General features: G+C 38.6%; 2 protein-coding genes and 1 non-coding gene across 8 annotated transcripts in view; 1 reads left to right on the forward strand and 2 right to left on the reverse strand.

The window, feature by feature from the left end:
- The window catches only part of USP50 (ubiquitin specific peptidase 50), a 33,617-nt gene extending 25,520 nt beyond the window's left edge, over positions 1-8,097 (forward strand). The window contains exon 7 of the mRNA XM_036101930.2: positions 7,906-8,097. Within this exon, the coding sequence (XP_035957823.1) occupies positions 7,906-8,097 (192 nt within the window). The remainder of the gene's footprint in view (positions 1-7,905) is intronic.
- LOC118542046 (U6 spliceosomal RNA) lies at positions 4,240-4,345 on the reverse strand. Its single transcript, XR_004920389.1, has one exon. It is a non-coding gene; the product is annotated as a U6 spliceosomal RNA (small nuclear RNA).
- Positions 8,098-9,084: 987 nt separating the features above from the next.
- The window catches only part of USP8 (ubiquitin specific peptidase 8), a 74,228-nt gene continuing 66,621 nt past the window's right edge, over positions 9,085-16,691 (reverse strand). For 5 of the 6 annotated variants that reach the window (XM_078079357.1, XM_078079356.1, XM_078079353.1 and 2 more), the window contains 6 exons: positions 15,367-15,579; positions 14,735-14,945; positions 13,264-13,500; positions 12,273-12,415; positions 10,082-10,214; positions 9,085-9,919 (listed from right to left, as the gene is read on the reverse strand). In XM_078079357.1, the coding sequence (XP_077935483.1) occupies positions 9,734-9,919; positions 10,082-10,214; positions 12,273-12,415; positions 13,264-13,500; positions 14,735-14,945; positions 15,367-15,579 (1,123 nt within the window). In that variant the 3' untranslated portion in view covers positions 9,085-9,733. The remainder of the gene's footprint in view (positions 9,920-10,081; positions 10,215-12,272; positions 12,416-13,263; positions 13,501-14,734; positions 14,946-15,366; positions 15,580-16,691) is intronic. The other variant, XM_078079355.1, reaches the window with a different exon arrangement.

A 16,691-nucleotide genomic window follows, 5' to 3' on the forward strand; every position in this document is an offset into this window, starting at 1 on the left:
TTAACGTGTAGTTGAAAGCAGTTTCATATTTTGTGGAGGATTATTTAAAAAGATCTTATTTACTTATTTGAGAGAGACAGCATGAGAGTGCAAGCAAGGACAAGTGTTGGGGGGGGTCGGGGGAAGGGCAGAGAGAGAGAGGGAGAAGCAGGCTCCCCACTGAACAGGGAGCCCAATGCAGGACTTGATCCCAGGCCCCCCAGGTCATGACCTGAGCCGAAGGCAGATGCTTAACCAACTGAGCCACCAAGGTGCTATTTTTGTGGACGATTTTTGCCTCTATGTTCATCAGGGATATTGGCCTATAGCATTTTTGTGGTGACTTTTGTTTTGGTATCAGGATGATCCTGGCTTCATAGAATAAATTTGGAAGCTTTCCTTCCTCTTCTATTTTTTTGGAATAGTTTGAGAAGAATGGGTATTACTCTTCTTTAAATGTTGGGCAGAATTCCCCTGTGAAGCAATCTGGTCTGGAACTTTTATTTTTTGGTAGGTTTTTGTTTGTTTGTTTGTTTTTGTTTTTTTTGAAGATTTTATTTATTCATTTGAGCGAGAGCACACGTGTAAACACAAGCAGGGGGGAGAGGCAGAGGGAGAAGAAGACTCCTGCTGAGCAGGGAGCCAGATGCAGGGCCTGGAGATCACGACCTGAGCTGAAGGCAGATGTTCAACCAACTGAGCCACCCAGGTGCCCCTTTGGTAGATTTTTGAACACTAGGTCACTTTTGTTACTAGTGATTGGTCTCTTCAGGTTTTCTATTTCCTCCTGATTCAATTTTGGAAGATTATGTTTCTAGGAATGTATCCATTTCTTCTAGGTTGTCTAATTTGTTGGTATATAATTTTTTATAATATTTTCTTATAACCCTTTGTATTTCTGTCATGTTGGTGGTTACTCCTCTTCTTTCATTTCTCAGTTTATTTATTTGGGTCCGTTCTCTTTTTTTCTTGATGAATCTGGCTAAGGGTTCATCAATTTTATCTTTTCAAGGAACCAGCTCTTGGTTTCATTAATTTTTTTCTATTTTAAAAAATCTCTATACCTTTATTTCTGCTCTGATCTTTACTATTTTCTTCCTTCTACTAACCTTGGGCTTTGTTATTTTTCTAATTCCTTTAGATGTAAAGTTAGGTTGTTTATTTGAGGTTTTTCTTGTTCCTTGAGGCAGGCCTGTATTACTATAAACTTCCCTCTTAGAACTGCTTTTGCTGCATCCCAAAGATTTTGGACCATTTGTGTTTTCATGTATTTTTTTTCTTTATAACTTTGATTGCTTCATTGACCTATTGGTTGTTTAGTATCATGTTTATTAGCCTCCCCGTGTTTTGTGTTTTTTCCAGTTTTTTTCTTGTGATTGATTTCTAATTTTACACTGTTGTAGTCTGAAAAGATGCATGGTATGGTTTCAATCTTCTTAAATTTACTGCCATTTTTTTGTGGCCTATCATATGATCTATTCTGGAGAATATTGTGTATGTACTTGAAGGTGTATTTTTTTTTTATGGTATGTTTGTATATATCTGTTATGTCCATCTGTCTATTGTTTCATTCAAAGACATGGTTTCCTTATTTTTTTTTTTTTCTTCCTGGATGATCTGTCCATTGATGTAAGTGCGGTTTTAAGGTTCTCTACTATTATTGTATTATTATCAATTTATCTCTTTATGTCTGTTAATATTTGCTTTATATATTTAGGTACTCCACTGTTGGGTGCATAGGTATTTACAATTGTTATGTCCTCTTGTTGGATTGATCCCTTCACTGTTATCTGAAGTGGTGTGGGCCTGGAGTATTCCAGCATGCTTTGCGCCTGTCACCTTGGCATAAATGCTAGAGCTATTGTGAGCGCTAACCAGGGGGGGTTCCCAGTGTGTACTGGCTGTGGTCACCTTGGTGGGACAGCTGGGGCTGGTATGGGCTAGGCCTGGGGACAGGCTGGTTAGGGCGCCTGGACTGTGCACTGGTCTATGCTGTCAGGGTGGAAGGCAGCATAAATGGTGTCCATCAGCCCCTCCCACCCGGAAAGTGTTCTAGCAGCAACCCTGCTGTTCGGCAGAATTTTAGGGCTGGCTCTTTTACATGCTGGTTGCTCTCCTAAACTGCTGTTTTTTTTTTGTTTTTCCTATGCCCAAGGATAGGAATCTGTTCCTGGTCCTCAGTACTATCCCTCCCCACAGACCCTTCATTACTGGGTCTCCATTTCTCTTGCTGTTCTCTTTTGCTGTTCTTCTGTTGTACAAAAGCTGTTCAGTTGGCCCTCAGTTCTTCTTCAAGAGGAGTTGCTTTATAAATAGATGTAATTTGGTGTGTTCTGTGGAGAAAGTGAATTCAGAGTCTTCCTACATCACCATCTTGGATCAGATCTCCCCTGGCTGAATTATTTTTTATTCTGGTTCTTTAAGGGTGAGGACTCAGATTCCTATTTCCGTCTGGCTCTCCTAGCATTAAGTCCCACTGATTTTTGAAGCTCCCAAAGTGAATCCCCACTGGTTCTCAAAGCCAGATGTTAGGAACTCATCTTCCCAGGGCACGTCCCCAGTGTTAGGGGTGCCTGGTGTGGGGTCTGATCCTCTCCCTTCTCTGTGCTTGTGGTGTCCCTCCTGTTTGTGGTTAGTCCTGCCAGGGGTTGGTTGTCTCCATACCTCCCACCCTTTTTGATGTGGCCTCTCTCTAGATTAACTGTGGTAGGTTTGTTACCCTTTTTGATGTGGCCTCTCTCTAGATTAACTGTGGTAGGTCTGTTCTTGTCTTCAGGTCATTTTCAGAGTTCGTTGTATAGATGTAGCTGTTATCTCGTTGTGTCTGTGGATCGAGGTGAGCTCAGAATCCTCCAATCCACCATCTTCTCTGACTCCCTTTAATGTTTGCTTTATATATCTGGTTGCTCCTCTACTGGGTACATAGATATTGACAATTGTTATGTCCTCTTGTTTGATTAATCTCTTATTAGGTAAAGCCCTTCCTTGTCTCTTTGTCTGATACAAGTATTGCCACCCCAGACTTTTTTGTTTTCATTTACAGGGAGTATCTTTCTCCATCCCTTCACTTTGTTTTTGTTTGTTTGTTTATTTATTTATTTATTTAGTTGAAGATTTTACTTGACAGAGAGAGACACAGAGAGGGAACACAAGCAGGGGAAGTGGGAGAGGGAGAAGCAGGCTTCCCGCGGAGCAGGGAACCCGATGTGGGGCTCGATCCCAGGACCCAGGGATCATGACCTGAGCCGAAGGCAGACGCTTAATGACTGAGCCACCCAGGCGCCCCTAGATTTTATTTTTAAGTAATCTCTACACCCAACATGGGGCTCAAACCTACAACCTTGAGATCAAGAGTCACACACTATACCGACTGAGCCAGGCGCCTCATTCTGTGTCTTTAGGTCTGAGGTGAGACCCTTGTTAGGCAGCCTATAGATGGGGCTTATTTTTCATCCATTCAGTCATGCTGTCTTTTGATTGGATCATATAGCGCATTTCCATTTGAAGTGTCAATAGGAATGTACTTATTGCAATTTTTTAAAATTGCTTTCTGATTGTTTTGTAGTTCCTCTCTATTCCTTTCTTCTTCTCTTGCTCTCTGACTTTATTCAGTGTTAGGCTTGGACTCCTTTATTTTTTGTGTATCCTAAGTTTTTGGTTTGTGGTTACCACGAGGTTCATATATAACATCCTATGTGTATATAGCAGTCTTTTTTTTTTTTTTTTTAAAGATTTTATTTGATAGAGACACAACAAGAGAGGGAACACAAGCAGGGGGAGTGGGAGTGGGAGAGGGAGAAGCAGGCTTCCCGCGGAGACGGGAGCCCGATGTGGGGCTCGATCCCAGGACCCTGGGATCATGACCTGAGCCGAAGGCAGACGCTTAACGACTGAGCCACCCAGGCGTCCCTGTATATAGCAGTCTATATTAAGTTGTGATGGTTAAGTTTGAATACATTCTAAAAGCACATTTTACTCCCCCCTCCAAGTTTTATGTATATCCATGTCCTATTTTACATTTTTATATTCCTTGAGTAATTTTTGTAGATATAATTTATATCTAAATATAATTTATACTACTTGCGTGTTTTAACCTTTATTCTAGCTTAGTGATTGATCTACTACCTTTCCTGTGTGTTTGCTTTTTTACCTGTGAAAATTTTTCCTTTCATAATTTTCTTCTAGTTTATGGCCTTTTTTCACTTAAGTCTCTAACCTTGCTTGTAAGGCCGGTTTAGTGGGGATGAACTCCTTTCACCTTTGTTTGGGGAAACTCTAATGAATTTGCCTGTCATCCTCATGCAGAGGCCATGCTAAACTTCTCTGTCACGCTGCAGTGTTTAGTATATGCAGTGCCGAAGCGAGCACCTCATCTCCCTTTCACTTCTGAATGATAACCTTGCTGGGTGGAGTATTCTTCACTGCAGGTTTTTTCCTTGCAGCATTTTGAGGCTATCAGGACAATCCCTTCTGGCCTGTAAAGTTTCTGCAGAAATGTGGGTTATCTTTTCTTTCTGGTTGCTTTTAAGATTTTTTTCTTTGCTTTTGTTGTTCTGCAGTTTATTTACCCTTGGTTTGTTTTATTTCCCAAATTTGAAGATTCATGACTTTTATTAATAGTTTCCAGTCATTATCACTTTTAATATGGTCTTGCTCCTATAATACACTCTTTTCTTTTAGAACTTCTAGGCATACACTGAATCTTCTTATTCAATTTTTCATCACTACTGCGTTCAGGATAATTTCCTTAGTTTCATTTTTATAGTTTATTCATTGTCTCGCCAATTCTATGTACTATTTAATTTCTTTCTTTCTTTTTTTTTTTTAAAGATTTTATTTATTTATTTGAGAGAGAGAGAGAGTACATGAGAGGGGGGAGGGTCAGAGGGAGAAGCAGACTCCCTGCTGAGCAGGGAGCCCGATGTGGGACTCGATCCCGGGACTCCAGGATCATGACCTGAGCCGAAGGCAGTCGCTTAACCAACTGAGCCACCCAGGCGCCCTGTACTATTTAATTTCTACACCAGCTTTTTTATACTGAATTTTTAAGTATTTTTCACTTCTGGAAGTTCTCTTTAGTTTTTTGTTAGCTTCCTTAAGTATCTATCACTTTATTTTTTTATTTTTTTAAAGATTTCATTCATTTATTTGACAGAGAGCACAAGCAGGGGGAGCTGCAGGCTGAGGAAGGGAGAGAAGCAGGCTCCCCGCTGAGCAGGGAGCCCGATGTGGGGCTCAATCCCAGGATCCCGGGATCATGACCTGAGCTGAAGGCAGCCACTTAACTGACTGAGCCATCCAGGCGCCCTTGTCTATCACTTTTTTTTTTTTTTAAGATTATTTATTTATTTATTTGATAGAGAGAGACACAGCGAAAGAGGGAACACAAGCAGGGGGACTGGGAGAGGGGGAAGCAGGCTTCCCGCGGAGCAGGGAGCCCGATGCGGGATTCGATCCCAGGATCCTGGGATCATGACCTGAGCCGAAGGCAGACGCCCAACGACTGAGCCATCCAGGCGCCCCTGTTGATCAGTTTAAACATGTTTTTGGAGTCTTTATTTGGTAAATCTATGATCTAAAGTCCTCGGGAGGGGTTGTTAATCATGCCATTTATTGCCTTCTGACTTTTACTCATGGGGGGTTGTTTCCATGTGTGTTCTGTAATTCTGAACTGTCAGCTGAGCATCACTGCGGTTTTATGTGTGTGTATCCCATACAGCCTGAATTAGGCACACCTCTCCAGAAACAGAATGTAATTCTCTTTCCTTTTGCCAAGTGCCACCCAAATAATTCTCAAAATAACCCCCAGAATAAATTCACAGGCTTCTGAGGCCATGTAGGTAGTGTAATTTTGAATCTCCAGTAAGTCTGTGGTAACAAATTCCAGGAATGACTTAGTCTCTGCACCAAGAGCATAAGCTAAGACAAGTACTAGTTTATTCTTTACTGAGGGTGAGTCTCTTTAAGAATCCTGGCTGTGTGTGTGGCTCCCAATTCAATGCCTCGCCTTGCAGAAACCTAAGACTTTACCTCTTGTGCATGTGGAACCTTTGAAATCCGGGCACCCTAGCTCCAGGGACTAGGAACTGTCTTTATGCCCGGGCAGTCAGGTATCAACCATGTATCTGGCTATTCTTTTATTTCCTATTTTTGGCCCCTGGGGATTACTCTCACTATAAAATCTTTTAGTATCAGCCATGCATTTCAAAGTGTGTTTACCAAGTTTATCCAACTTTCCTTAGTTTTGTAACTAAGGCTTTCACGCAAATTGTCTGCCATTAACTGTTGAAATTTAAGTCTAGAAAGATGCTTTACCTTCTATTATGTCAAAAAAAATTTTTTACATAAAGTTATCCAAACTGAACATAATACTCCAGCTGTGATTAGTTTGATCCATTCAGAACAAGAATACTTCATCTTCTGGATACTACATATCCACCAAATGTCTTTTTCTCCAATTACATCATACTATCATGGGCACCATTTTATAAATAAGGAAGCTGAAGCATGTCAGCTTAAGGTCACAGGGCAAGGACCAGGACTAGAGCTTGGATCTTTTAAGTGTCAGCTTTGAGATATTTTTGTAACATGTAACGTGAGAGGTAGGGAAAACGAAGGTCTAAGGGAACATTTAGTAAGTACCGCCTGTGTGCTAGTTCTGTAATACCAGATACCGGATAACTGCTGTGTCTTATTACCCCATTTTCACAGATGGGGAAATTAAAGCTCAGAAGGTTTAAATAATTTTCTTAAGGTCATTGTGCAGTATTAGAGCTGAATTCAGTCAGAAATGATTATAAAAATCCATCTCCTGGGACGCCTGGGTGGCTCAGTCGGTTAAGCATCTGCCTTCAGCTCAGATCATGATCCCAGAATCCTGGGATCAAGCCCCGCACTGGGTTCTCTGCTCAGGGGCGAGCCTGCTTCTCCCTCTCCCTGCTGCTACCCAGCTTGTCCTGACAAATAAATAAATAAAAAAAATAAAAAAAAATAAAAAAAATAAAACCTTTCCTCTATACCAGGGGTCAGCAAACTTACTCTGTAAAAGGCCAGATAGTAAATATTTTAGGCTTCATGGGCCATATGGTCTCTGTTGCAACTATTCAGCTTTACTGTTGTATTGTGAAAGCAGCCACTGAGAAACAAAATGAATGAGCATGGCTGTGTCCCCATAAAACTTTATTTACTGAAATTTGAGTTTTATATAATTTTCACATATCACAAAATATTTTTATTTTTTCAACCATACAAAATATGAAATGCATTCTTAACTCCCAGGCCACGCAAAAACAGGCTGCATTTGGCCCAAGGGCAACGGGTTTGTTACCCCTGCTCTACACCATCCATCTGCTGAGAAGTGGGGTTCTCCAGCATCTGTTTCACACATTCCTTTACTGGGTTAGGAAAGACATGGGAAAAAGAGAATGGAACAGGTTCTTCTTTGGATGCTACATGACTAAGGGGGTTGTTGCTGCCCAAGCTCCTCAGATTGTGTTGTAGCAATATGCAGTTGTTTAAATGTCTTGTCCCAACGTTGTCTTTTTTTCATGTCTCTCCTTAGCCTATCTTCAAAATTAAACCGTAAGCTCATTTAGGAAAGAGCACTTTTCTTATTTTATAATTTCCTTTAATCTTTAATAGTCTATGTGTAGCAGGTGCTCAGTATTCAATGATATTCGATGCTGCCAAATACTATCCTATTTCATTCACGGGCTCTTTACATAGTCAATGGGCCCAATATATAAGCCGTTCAATGAATGAAAAATAATATAGCCGTTAGGCCATATGTAGGATTTAACAATATTACTACTTCCTTTTAACTTAGCGTAAGGGACAATTATGAAAAATATTCTTGGCCCTACCTTTTTTGTTCCAATAGAATTATTTGCATGTGAATACTAAGTCCGACATTCCTTCTTCCCCTAGAACCACTTCGGTGACCTGGATGGTGGCCACTACACTGCTTTCTGCAAGAACTCAGTGACCCAGGCCTGGTATAGCTTTGATGACACACGAGTCAGTGAGATTCCAGATACTTCAGTTCAAACTGCTACAGCCTATCTCCTGTTCTATAGCTGCCAGCCCTTTTCTATACCTATAAAAAAATGCAAGAGCTAGGAAAAATGCTATTTCCTGAAAATTGCAAAACAAGCAATCAGAAACTGGTACTTAAGTTTTGCTTTGTCATTAAACTCTTGCAACTTATTTGCATCACTGACATTTTTAAGTCTTTCTGGTATATTGTGTACCCTTTTATATGATAAGGCTCTACCAAAGAAGATAGGTCTGGGCCTACCAAAAAAGGCAGCATGAAAATAATGAAATGCTAATCGATGGGGACCTTCAAAGCACTGCAAATTATGTATCAATTTCAGGCTCAAAATTCAATGTTTATTAAGGTGAATTCTTTATCATAGAGTATCTCAATTACATATATCCACCAAATTATTTTCCAATAACCATTAACTGTTGGAAGCTGAACCAAAGCTGAACCAAAGTAAGTTTTGTTCAAGTGGCTCTGTAACCTTAAGAATATGATTTAAAATACTTAATTGATCAGACAATTTAGCCAAGAACTCTAATAAGTCTCTTAGACCAACTGCAGAACATGAAAGGTTGCCAACCTCACAATTCAAAACCCATCCTTTCATCCTCTCCCTGACAGTCCATTCAGAAGCACCTTTTACAATCTTATTTTTATATGGAGAGTTTTTATTTATTTCATCTATAGCACCTGAGTCCATGAGGTAATAATAAATTCTAAGCTCCTCTATCTCTTTGAATACATCATTTTGTAAAGGTGTGGTTCTTAATGCAGTTCACTTTGCAGTCATGTCTGATTCCTATCCCTTTCTATTTTAATTCTGACTCCCAACTCTGAGAATCCTATGCAGTTTTGGATCAAGTTGAAGGCAGAGTAAAGTCGGGTCCTAATGCAACAGGGTAAATGAATATTAAGTCAATATAGTAGGATCGAGTGTGTGTGTGTGTGTATAAAATGGTTTGCTAATATAAAATTAAAGACAGAACACTTACGGGGTTTTAAATTATTTTTCTCATTAAGATTTTAATGTAGGTGTAAATGAAAATTCTCATTTTAAAAAATTAAAGAAAAGTTTCCATTTATTTTTTTTTTTAGAATAAAGATTTAGTGCACAAATACAGCCCAAAGCCAACAAAAAAATAGCTTTGCCCTGTCATTTCCCTAAGAAAGCACTGCAGTTACTCAGAATAGGCCAAAAGAAAAACAATCCTCTGAGTTCTAGGCTTCACAAAAGGACCACATATTATACTATGTACATTGATTTGATGTGCAAGTGTGCAATAAATATATACACATACATTCCTATCTGCTTTACATCATTCTAGAGTATTCATAGATCAAGCTGGGATTTAGAAATGTGAAAAGGCCATACAGTGAAAAGGAAAATAAAGGATATAATGGTTTTTAGAATAGAATGCTATAGAATAATAATGCTTAGCTAGTTAATTACTTTAACTTTGGAGCAAACTATAAAGGTTTGGAAATAAATGGTACCTGTAAGGAGTGCTTACTGCGATACTTGTTAAATATTAGTCAATTTTTCGATAATAGCACTGACCTAAACTATATGGTGATTGATAGTACCACAGCTCCCACTGTCCTAGAACTCCTCTGAAGGGCCAGCTAGAGCTAGCCAGTATCTTTGTAAGTATGTCAAGAGTTGTGTTGCTCAGCCTCTTAAAAGATAACTAGCTTATAACCTACTTCTCCTTATGTGGCTACGTCAGTTGCTCGTGGTCCCAATGAAGTATAAAAGAGGATATAAGCTGCCGAAGACTTCACAGAAGAAACAGAGATATCAGAAACTTCATGATCATCGAATTTAAACCACCGCTGTCTTGCTGCATTTTTACAATAGGCAGTGTAGTGGCCTCCATCCAGCCCACCGTAGTGGTTCTGTGCCAAACGAGATAGAAAATCAGTTCAAACTGAAATTGTCAACATATTCAACATACTTTAAATAATTCAAAGCTCTGTTATTTTCCTATATAGTAAGGAACCACTTGAAACTTTTTCTTTCTAAGCAAAATATGAAAATATTTAGTTCAAGATACTTACTGAAACAGAAAACAAATTATATTTCTTCAAATTGTTCTTTGGACCAATAACATACTGTGCCAAGTCAAGATTTTCTAACGGGAAGTCCACAGAGGTCTGTAATTTTTGTTTCCACCTGCCATCGTAGGAAAAACTGCAGAGCAAAACATGACAGCAATTATACCAACAGACCAAAAATATCAGAAGGACTCTAATTCATTCCTTAACATTCTAGATTTTTAGCCAGGACCATAAACCATTTCAAACAAACACACTCAGAATTTCAGTAGTGGAAGGACCTGTAAAGACGTTTGGCTTCATTTCCACCTTACAAACGAGAAAACTGAGGCACACAGATATGAAATGACTTGCCCTAAGGCAAACAGCTAAGGGGCGTAGAGACAGAGTCCTACCTTGGTCCCTTGATCCCTAAGCCAGCTAGAACTGTTAGATGAGTCTACAAAGGTAACAAGCTATGAAGTCCCATGTTGCCAATGCTAGTCACCACACAAGTACAGAAAAAGACTGAGGAGAGCTGCTCTATACGTTTAAGACTGTACTGCTGGGGACACGAGCTGGAAACTGCGAGCTACACAGGTACCCCCTGCTTTTCAAAAGTTGGCGTGACACCTCTTCGTTTTAGGGAAGACTTGTATTAGTACCTGTTTTTGCTAACCAAAAGAAATCTGAAGAGGATTTCTGCTTTTAAGAAAAAAGGTGAAAAGTGCCAACAGCATTCGGCAGCATGTTTTGCAGTAAGCTGGAGGAGGCGGCAGGCACCCTGGCGAGCAGCGAGAGCGGTCCCACCAGGTACCACCAAGCTCCTGCCCGGAATACTCAGCGTCAAGCCACCACAACTCTGAATTGTCTGTCGGCATCTGTGTTAGCAAGATGTGTCCTAAGGTATCAGAAAAGCCCAAGAGAAGGTTATTTTTGGGGTCTGGAAATGTTCAAAGATTTTCCATATAAATTAATGGTAACCGCTTCTTTGCTTTTTACCATTTTGGCTTACGAAAGATTTCACAGGAATACTCTTTTTGCATAGCAGGGGAAAACTGCAGTGGCATTCCACTGTCCTGACATACTCGGCTCCTTTAAACACCAAAATATTGGTATGTTATAATATTATATATAGTAATATTACATATTATTATAATAATATATTATTTCAGAGTTAATTTTCAAAAACTGAATTCTGAACCATTTATATTAAATATGTAATCATTTATAGAATGTTTATTATACCTCTACAATCCTCAAGAAAAAAAACTGTAAACAAGCTTCTGTTAGAAAATTTACATGAGGAATCTGAACACATCAATGTTGAAATTATAGTAACTGCCAAAGAATCTCCAATAATACAAAATGAAACAAATTAAATATTCTTTGAAACAAAAATTACAGCTCTCAATAAAAAGATTCAGCTTAAAAAGTTTTTCAGAATAATGACTCATAGTTATCACTCCATGGATAGATTATATATAGAGACAAAAAAAAATCGGAAGACCTGGGACATGTTTACAACTATCTGCTATTATTCCTTCTATTACAGGGTCAGGTCCAGGGAAAAATCTGGACAAAAATGCACCCAACAATGGCATCCTTAACATCTTTAAGACTACATTTAAAAAACCTCCTATGTTTCAGGAGCGCCTGGGTGGCACGGTTGGTTAAATGCCCGACTCTTCATTTCAGCTCAGGTCGTGATCTCAGATCATGAGGTCTAGCCCTGCGTCGGGCTCTGTGCTCAGCACGGAGTCTGTTTGAGACTCTCAAACTTCTCAGACTTTGCCTCCACATGGGCATACTCGCTCTAAAATAAATCTTTAAAACATTCTATATTTCATCTTCAGCACAGGATTCTTTTTTTAGTTTACTGTTTGATAAATTTTATTGGCTAATCATTTCTGTTCTACTGTGTAAATACATTTTCATTTGATGTTTTATAATGATGTAAAATTTCTATATTTGAAATGCAATAATTAAATTTCATTTTTTTTAAAGATGAAATTACATGAAAGAGTCATGTTATCATTTTGCTCTGTCATTGCAAACACTAAGGTAAGGAACTAGAGTCTCTCATTTCTGCCTTATTTCCCTGAGATAATCTTCCTTTGTAATGCATCCTTAGCAGGCAATACAACAAAATGACTTAAAATGAAGGACTTAGAATTCCTTCATCTACTATTGTAGAAAAATTTGTTTCCTTTACCGTTTAAGATGCACTAAAAGCACAGGTGGCAACTTCCAGATTTCTATCTTTTTTAAAGAATCCCGTCGAGTTCTGCAGTGACTGCAGTAAAACCGATTGTTATCTGTGAGCTTCTCTTCTTTGGAAAATAATCTAAGGCAATCCTGGAGGCAAAAACAAGTAGTAGTTACTCATTAATTCATTTCTTCACAGTATCACTGGGCATCTACTCGAGAAGTTATTCTGCTGGTAAAGTTGATGACCTAGGGGCGCGCCCAGAGGGGAGAGCTGACAGTAACAAGAGTGCAGTGTGTGGTGAGTGCTGCCAGGGGCGGAGGGAAGCAGTCCTGCGTGTCTGCGCTCTACCTGCTGCCTCCGGAAGTCTTGCTGGAAGAAAGGACATTCTCAAGGAAGCAAACACAAAGGTATCAACAAGCTAGCTAAATTACACTGTTGTGAGGAAAACAGGCTATTTGATCCCCAGGTAGAGCAAATTCTTATAAAAGTGAACCTAAATTAAAATCACTATATGATTTTCAAACTTCAAAGTGCAAACTTTAAAAAACATTTAATGCTGAAAGAATATTTAATAGGAAAATATCTTTTAAAAAGGAAAACTTTGGGGCACCTGGGTGGCTCAGTTGGTTAAGTGACTGCCTTCGGCTCAGGTCATGATCCTGGAGTCCTGGGATCAAGCCCAGCATTGGGCTCCCTGCTCAGCAGGGAGTCTGCTTCTCCCTCTGACCCTCCCCCCTCTCCTGTGCGCTCTCTCTCTCATTCTCGCTCTCTCAAGTAAATAAATAAATAAAATCTTTAAAAAAAAAAAAAGGGGAAACTTTAAAAAAAATCTTTAATTTTTTCTACTATACACACACATAATTAAAACAAAATGTATGTGGGAATTCTACCTATAAAACGTTCATAGGGGTGAAGAGCAGAAGTTACTGAATAAAGTATATGTTTGTATGCATAAACAGCTTTCATTCAACAAATCATTTTCCTTTGAGCTTACCTGTAATGTACATTTACTTGTAGAAGCTAAGGGTAGAGACAAGTACATGAAGGCCTCAAATGTCCTAGACTTTTTGTGACAGGTGAGGCACTGTACCGTGGATTTGAACTGACCCTGAAAAAGTGCAACAATAATAGATTCATTGAGCTGCTTGTGTTTCTGCCAAGCATGTTCTGCAGCTTTAAAGTCATCAAGGTGATCATTATTTTCTTCTTTATGTCTCTTCCGATTATCAGCCTGGAAATAAGATTAATATTAAAATTTATATTAATATCTCAAAGTCGAAATTTAAATATAAAATTGAAAGAATATATGGCATACACGTTGTAGATTTAGAAACACTTCTGCTTCCTTTCATGAAGGAGTTCTAATCTCATTAAGTACTACAAAAAAATTCTAGCCAAAAATCCTCGCCCCCCCCAACCCTACTTTATCAGAAGGGTATGACTTATTTTAATTAATTTATTAAAGATTTTACTTATTTGAGAGAGAGAGTGTGAAAGACAGGGAGAGAGAATCAGAGAATCTGCACTGAGCACAGAGCCCAGTGTGGGGCTCGATCCCACAACCACGAAATCATGACCTGAGTCGAAACCAAGAGTCGAATGCTTAACCAAGTGAGCCACCCAGGCGCCTTATAGGACTTATATTATTAAACAGAAATTAATAAAATACATTTTCTTAAGGGATGGGGATTAAGGAGTGCGCCTGTCATGATGAGCACCGGGTGATGTATGGAAGTCACTATACTGTATACCTGAAACTAATATTAACTGGAATTAAAATAAAAATTTAAATAAACATGTATTTTATTTTTTTATGTTGAAAATTTTGCTTTTGAAAAGAGAGGGTATCTGGGAATTAGGGCTACAACTAGACAGAATTTATTTGTTGTCCTAGGCTCATGGATGGATACACATATATAGTCACATACACACAAAATACGTATTTATACACACGTGTGTGTGTGTGTGTGTATAATATACATATATGTTCAGTGGTAACAACAAAGGTATCTGAGAGATACATGCCTCAGTAACTATTCACATGAGTCCTCTGGTTACATGTGGGAATGCTTATTTTAGGAAAAGAAAAATAAAAATGATATATATAAAATATATAAACAATAATAAAGATGTTCAGGTGGTCTACAGCTAATCTTTTATAAATTTTGTGTTTAAATTTACTTTCACATACATGTGGTCACAAAGTTATCTCTAACAACTATTTCAATATTTAAAATTTCTCACAATACAACCTACCATTTTAGTAAGCAATTATAAATTATGTATTTCTTTTAAAATATTAGACCTATCAGATATGTTTTATAGTTCCCTGCCTTAATAGAAAGTCACGAGATTTGAAAACTAGCACTGAACAATCACTAACTATAATTTTAAATTGCTATAAAAATTACAGTGTTGAGCAACCCTAAAGAGCCTTTACAACTTAGAAAAATCAAATTTCTTACTTTATTTAGATCTTCATGGAGACCATCCATTAGGAACAGAAGCAGTTCTTGTGAATCTTGCTGGCTATATCCTGCAAATTGGTCATTGATCTTCCCAATGGTGATTTTAAAGTCTTTGGGACTGATATACCTATACTGTCCGGTCCACAGGGCTTTCATAATTATGCCAAATTCTTCAGCCACTTCACCTTTATGCCCCAACAAATTTGACCTTTGCAAATAAAGTTACGAAAAAAAAAGCAAGTTTTTGAAAGTCAAGGTACAGTGGGTTCTTGAGGTCAATATTAAATTCTTCACATACTGTAACCCAACACTGAAGTATTTATTCACAGGTTTATTACCAAATCCTCATCTGAATCTTACTTTGATTATACCCTGCCAACTTGCTGCTTTTGGGCTGCGAACTCCTCCTCCTCAACATGCTCCAGCTGATGACTGAGGTTCTGCCTTCTTGCACTGCTCCTCTCCTGTCTGTCCTTTACCAATCAGAGAAGGCTTTTCTCAAATTTCTCTTAAGAATAAAGATATTTTTTCCCCTCTCCTCATTTGACTTCTCTGGAGCTGGGTGGTAAGGAAGTGTGGTTAGATCAACCTTTTAATACTATATTGTAACCAGTATGAAACTTCTTTACCTGTTAATATCATCCTGGTAACAGTTTCGGTTGAAATAATCAGCCAAATGTGGAGCATTACATAGGCACTGCAGTATTGAGTTCATATAACAAGTATTTCCTAAATTACGAAGTCCAGTGAGAGCTGGTCCAGATCCTCCAAAAACAGGATTGAGGTTCCGAATCTGAGAAGCAGAAAGCCTAGTGATCTCAGCTTTAGGGTAGCATGTGGGCCTGAGGAAGAAAAAATGTACACAATGTCTTAAAATGCACAGCATCTAAAATTAAGGTTCATACTACAAATGGTAGCAAACTCCAGCACTGGTACCAGAGGACACAGTAATCTTGTCAATAGTAAGTCATAAGGTACTGGGTTTTACAAGACATTTATTATCTAGGTAACACCGGTTATATTCTGTGACCCTCCCAAGAAACAAGTATTTTTTTTTTTTTAAAGTAAGATTTTGGTTTTTTTTGACAGAGCGAAAGAGGGAACACAAGCAGGGGGAGTGGGAGAGGGAAAACAGGCTCCCCGCGGAGCAGGGAGCCCGACGCGGGCCTCGATTCCAGGACCCTGGGATCATGACCTGAGCTGAAGGCAGACGCCTAACGACTGAGCCACCCAGGCACCTCGTAACAAGTATCTTTAACCTCTTATGTGGGTCTATGGTTCTTACACCTTGAGATAGATTCCCTGGCTTCTCATGAACAGGTAGTCTTCTGGTAGAGAAGGCTCTTTCAAATTCCTTTAAATAATCCTAGGAAGTTTAGCATTACCAAATGTTGAGCTCAACCAGAATGCCAAAGAATAAAAAGCTTATTATGTGGAACAGATATCAAAAGAGGCAGGGATTATTTGGGTACTATTACCTGAAACACAGAGGTGTGCTGACAAATGTGGTAGCCACTGGCCACAGGTAGCTATTTAAATTTTAAATTAAAAATGCAGCTCCTTAGTTACACTTGCTACAATTCTAAATAACCACTACCATACTGAACAGCACTGGACTAGAGAATGTCTTTAAGACTTTTGTTACTTAGTGTATTTGACTTACATGCAGAGCTTCTAGAACTGCTATAGCATTAAGAAAAATCTTAACTGATCTTTCTTTTTATTATTGATCCTAAGCACACTTCCACCCCTGAAAGGAATATTAAGAACAGATTAAACTGTTTCAGCTTTTCTTTACATGTGCTCTGGTGTATGCATTCATGTACTCCTCTGTTGAACACATAAAAATATATAAATTGCATGTGTGATTGTTTTCAAAAACTTTAAGTCTTCAAATTAAACTTTAATAAGAATGATGATTCAAGAAGGAATTAAACCTTAGCAGTTTTAATAG

The sequence above is a fragment of the Halichoerus grypus genome, chromosome 8 (assembly GCF_964656455.1).
Source record: "Halichoerus grypus chromosome 8, mHalGry1.hap1.1, whole genome shotgun sequence".
Classification (NCBI taxonomy): Eukaryota; Metazoa; Chordata; class Mammalia; order Carnivora; family Phocidae; genus Halichoerus; species Halichoerus grypus.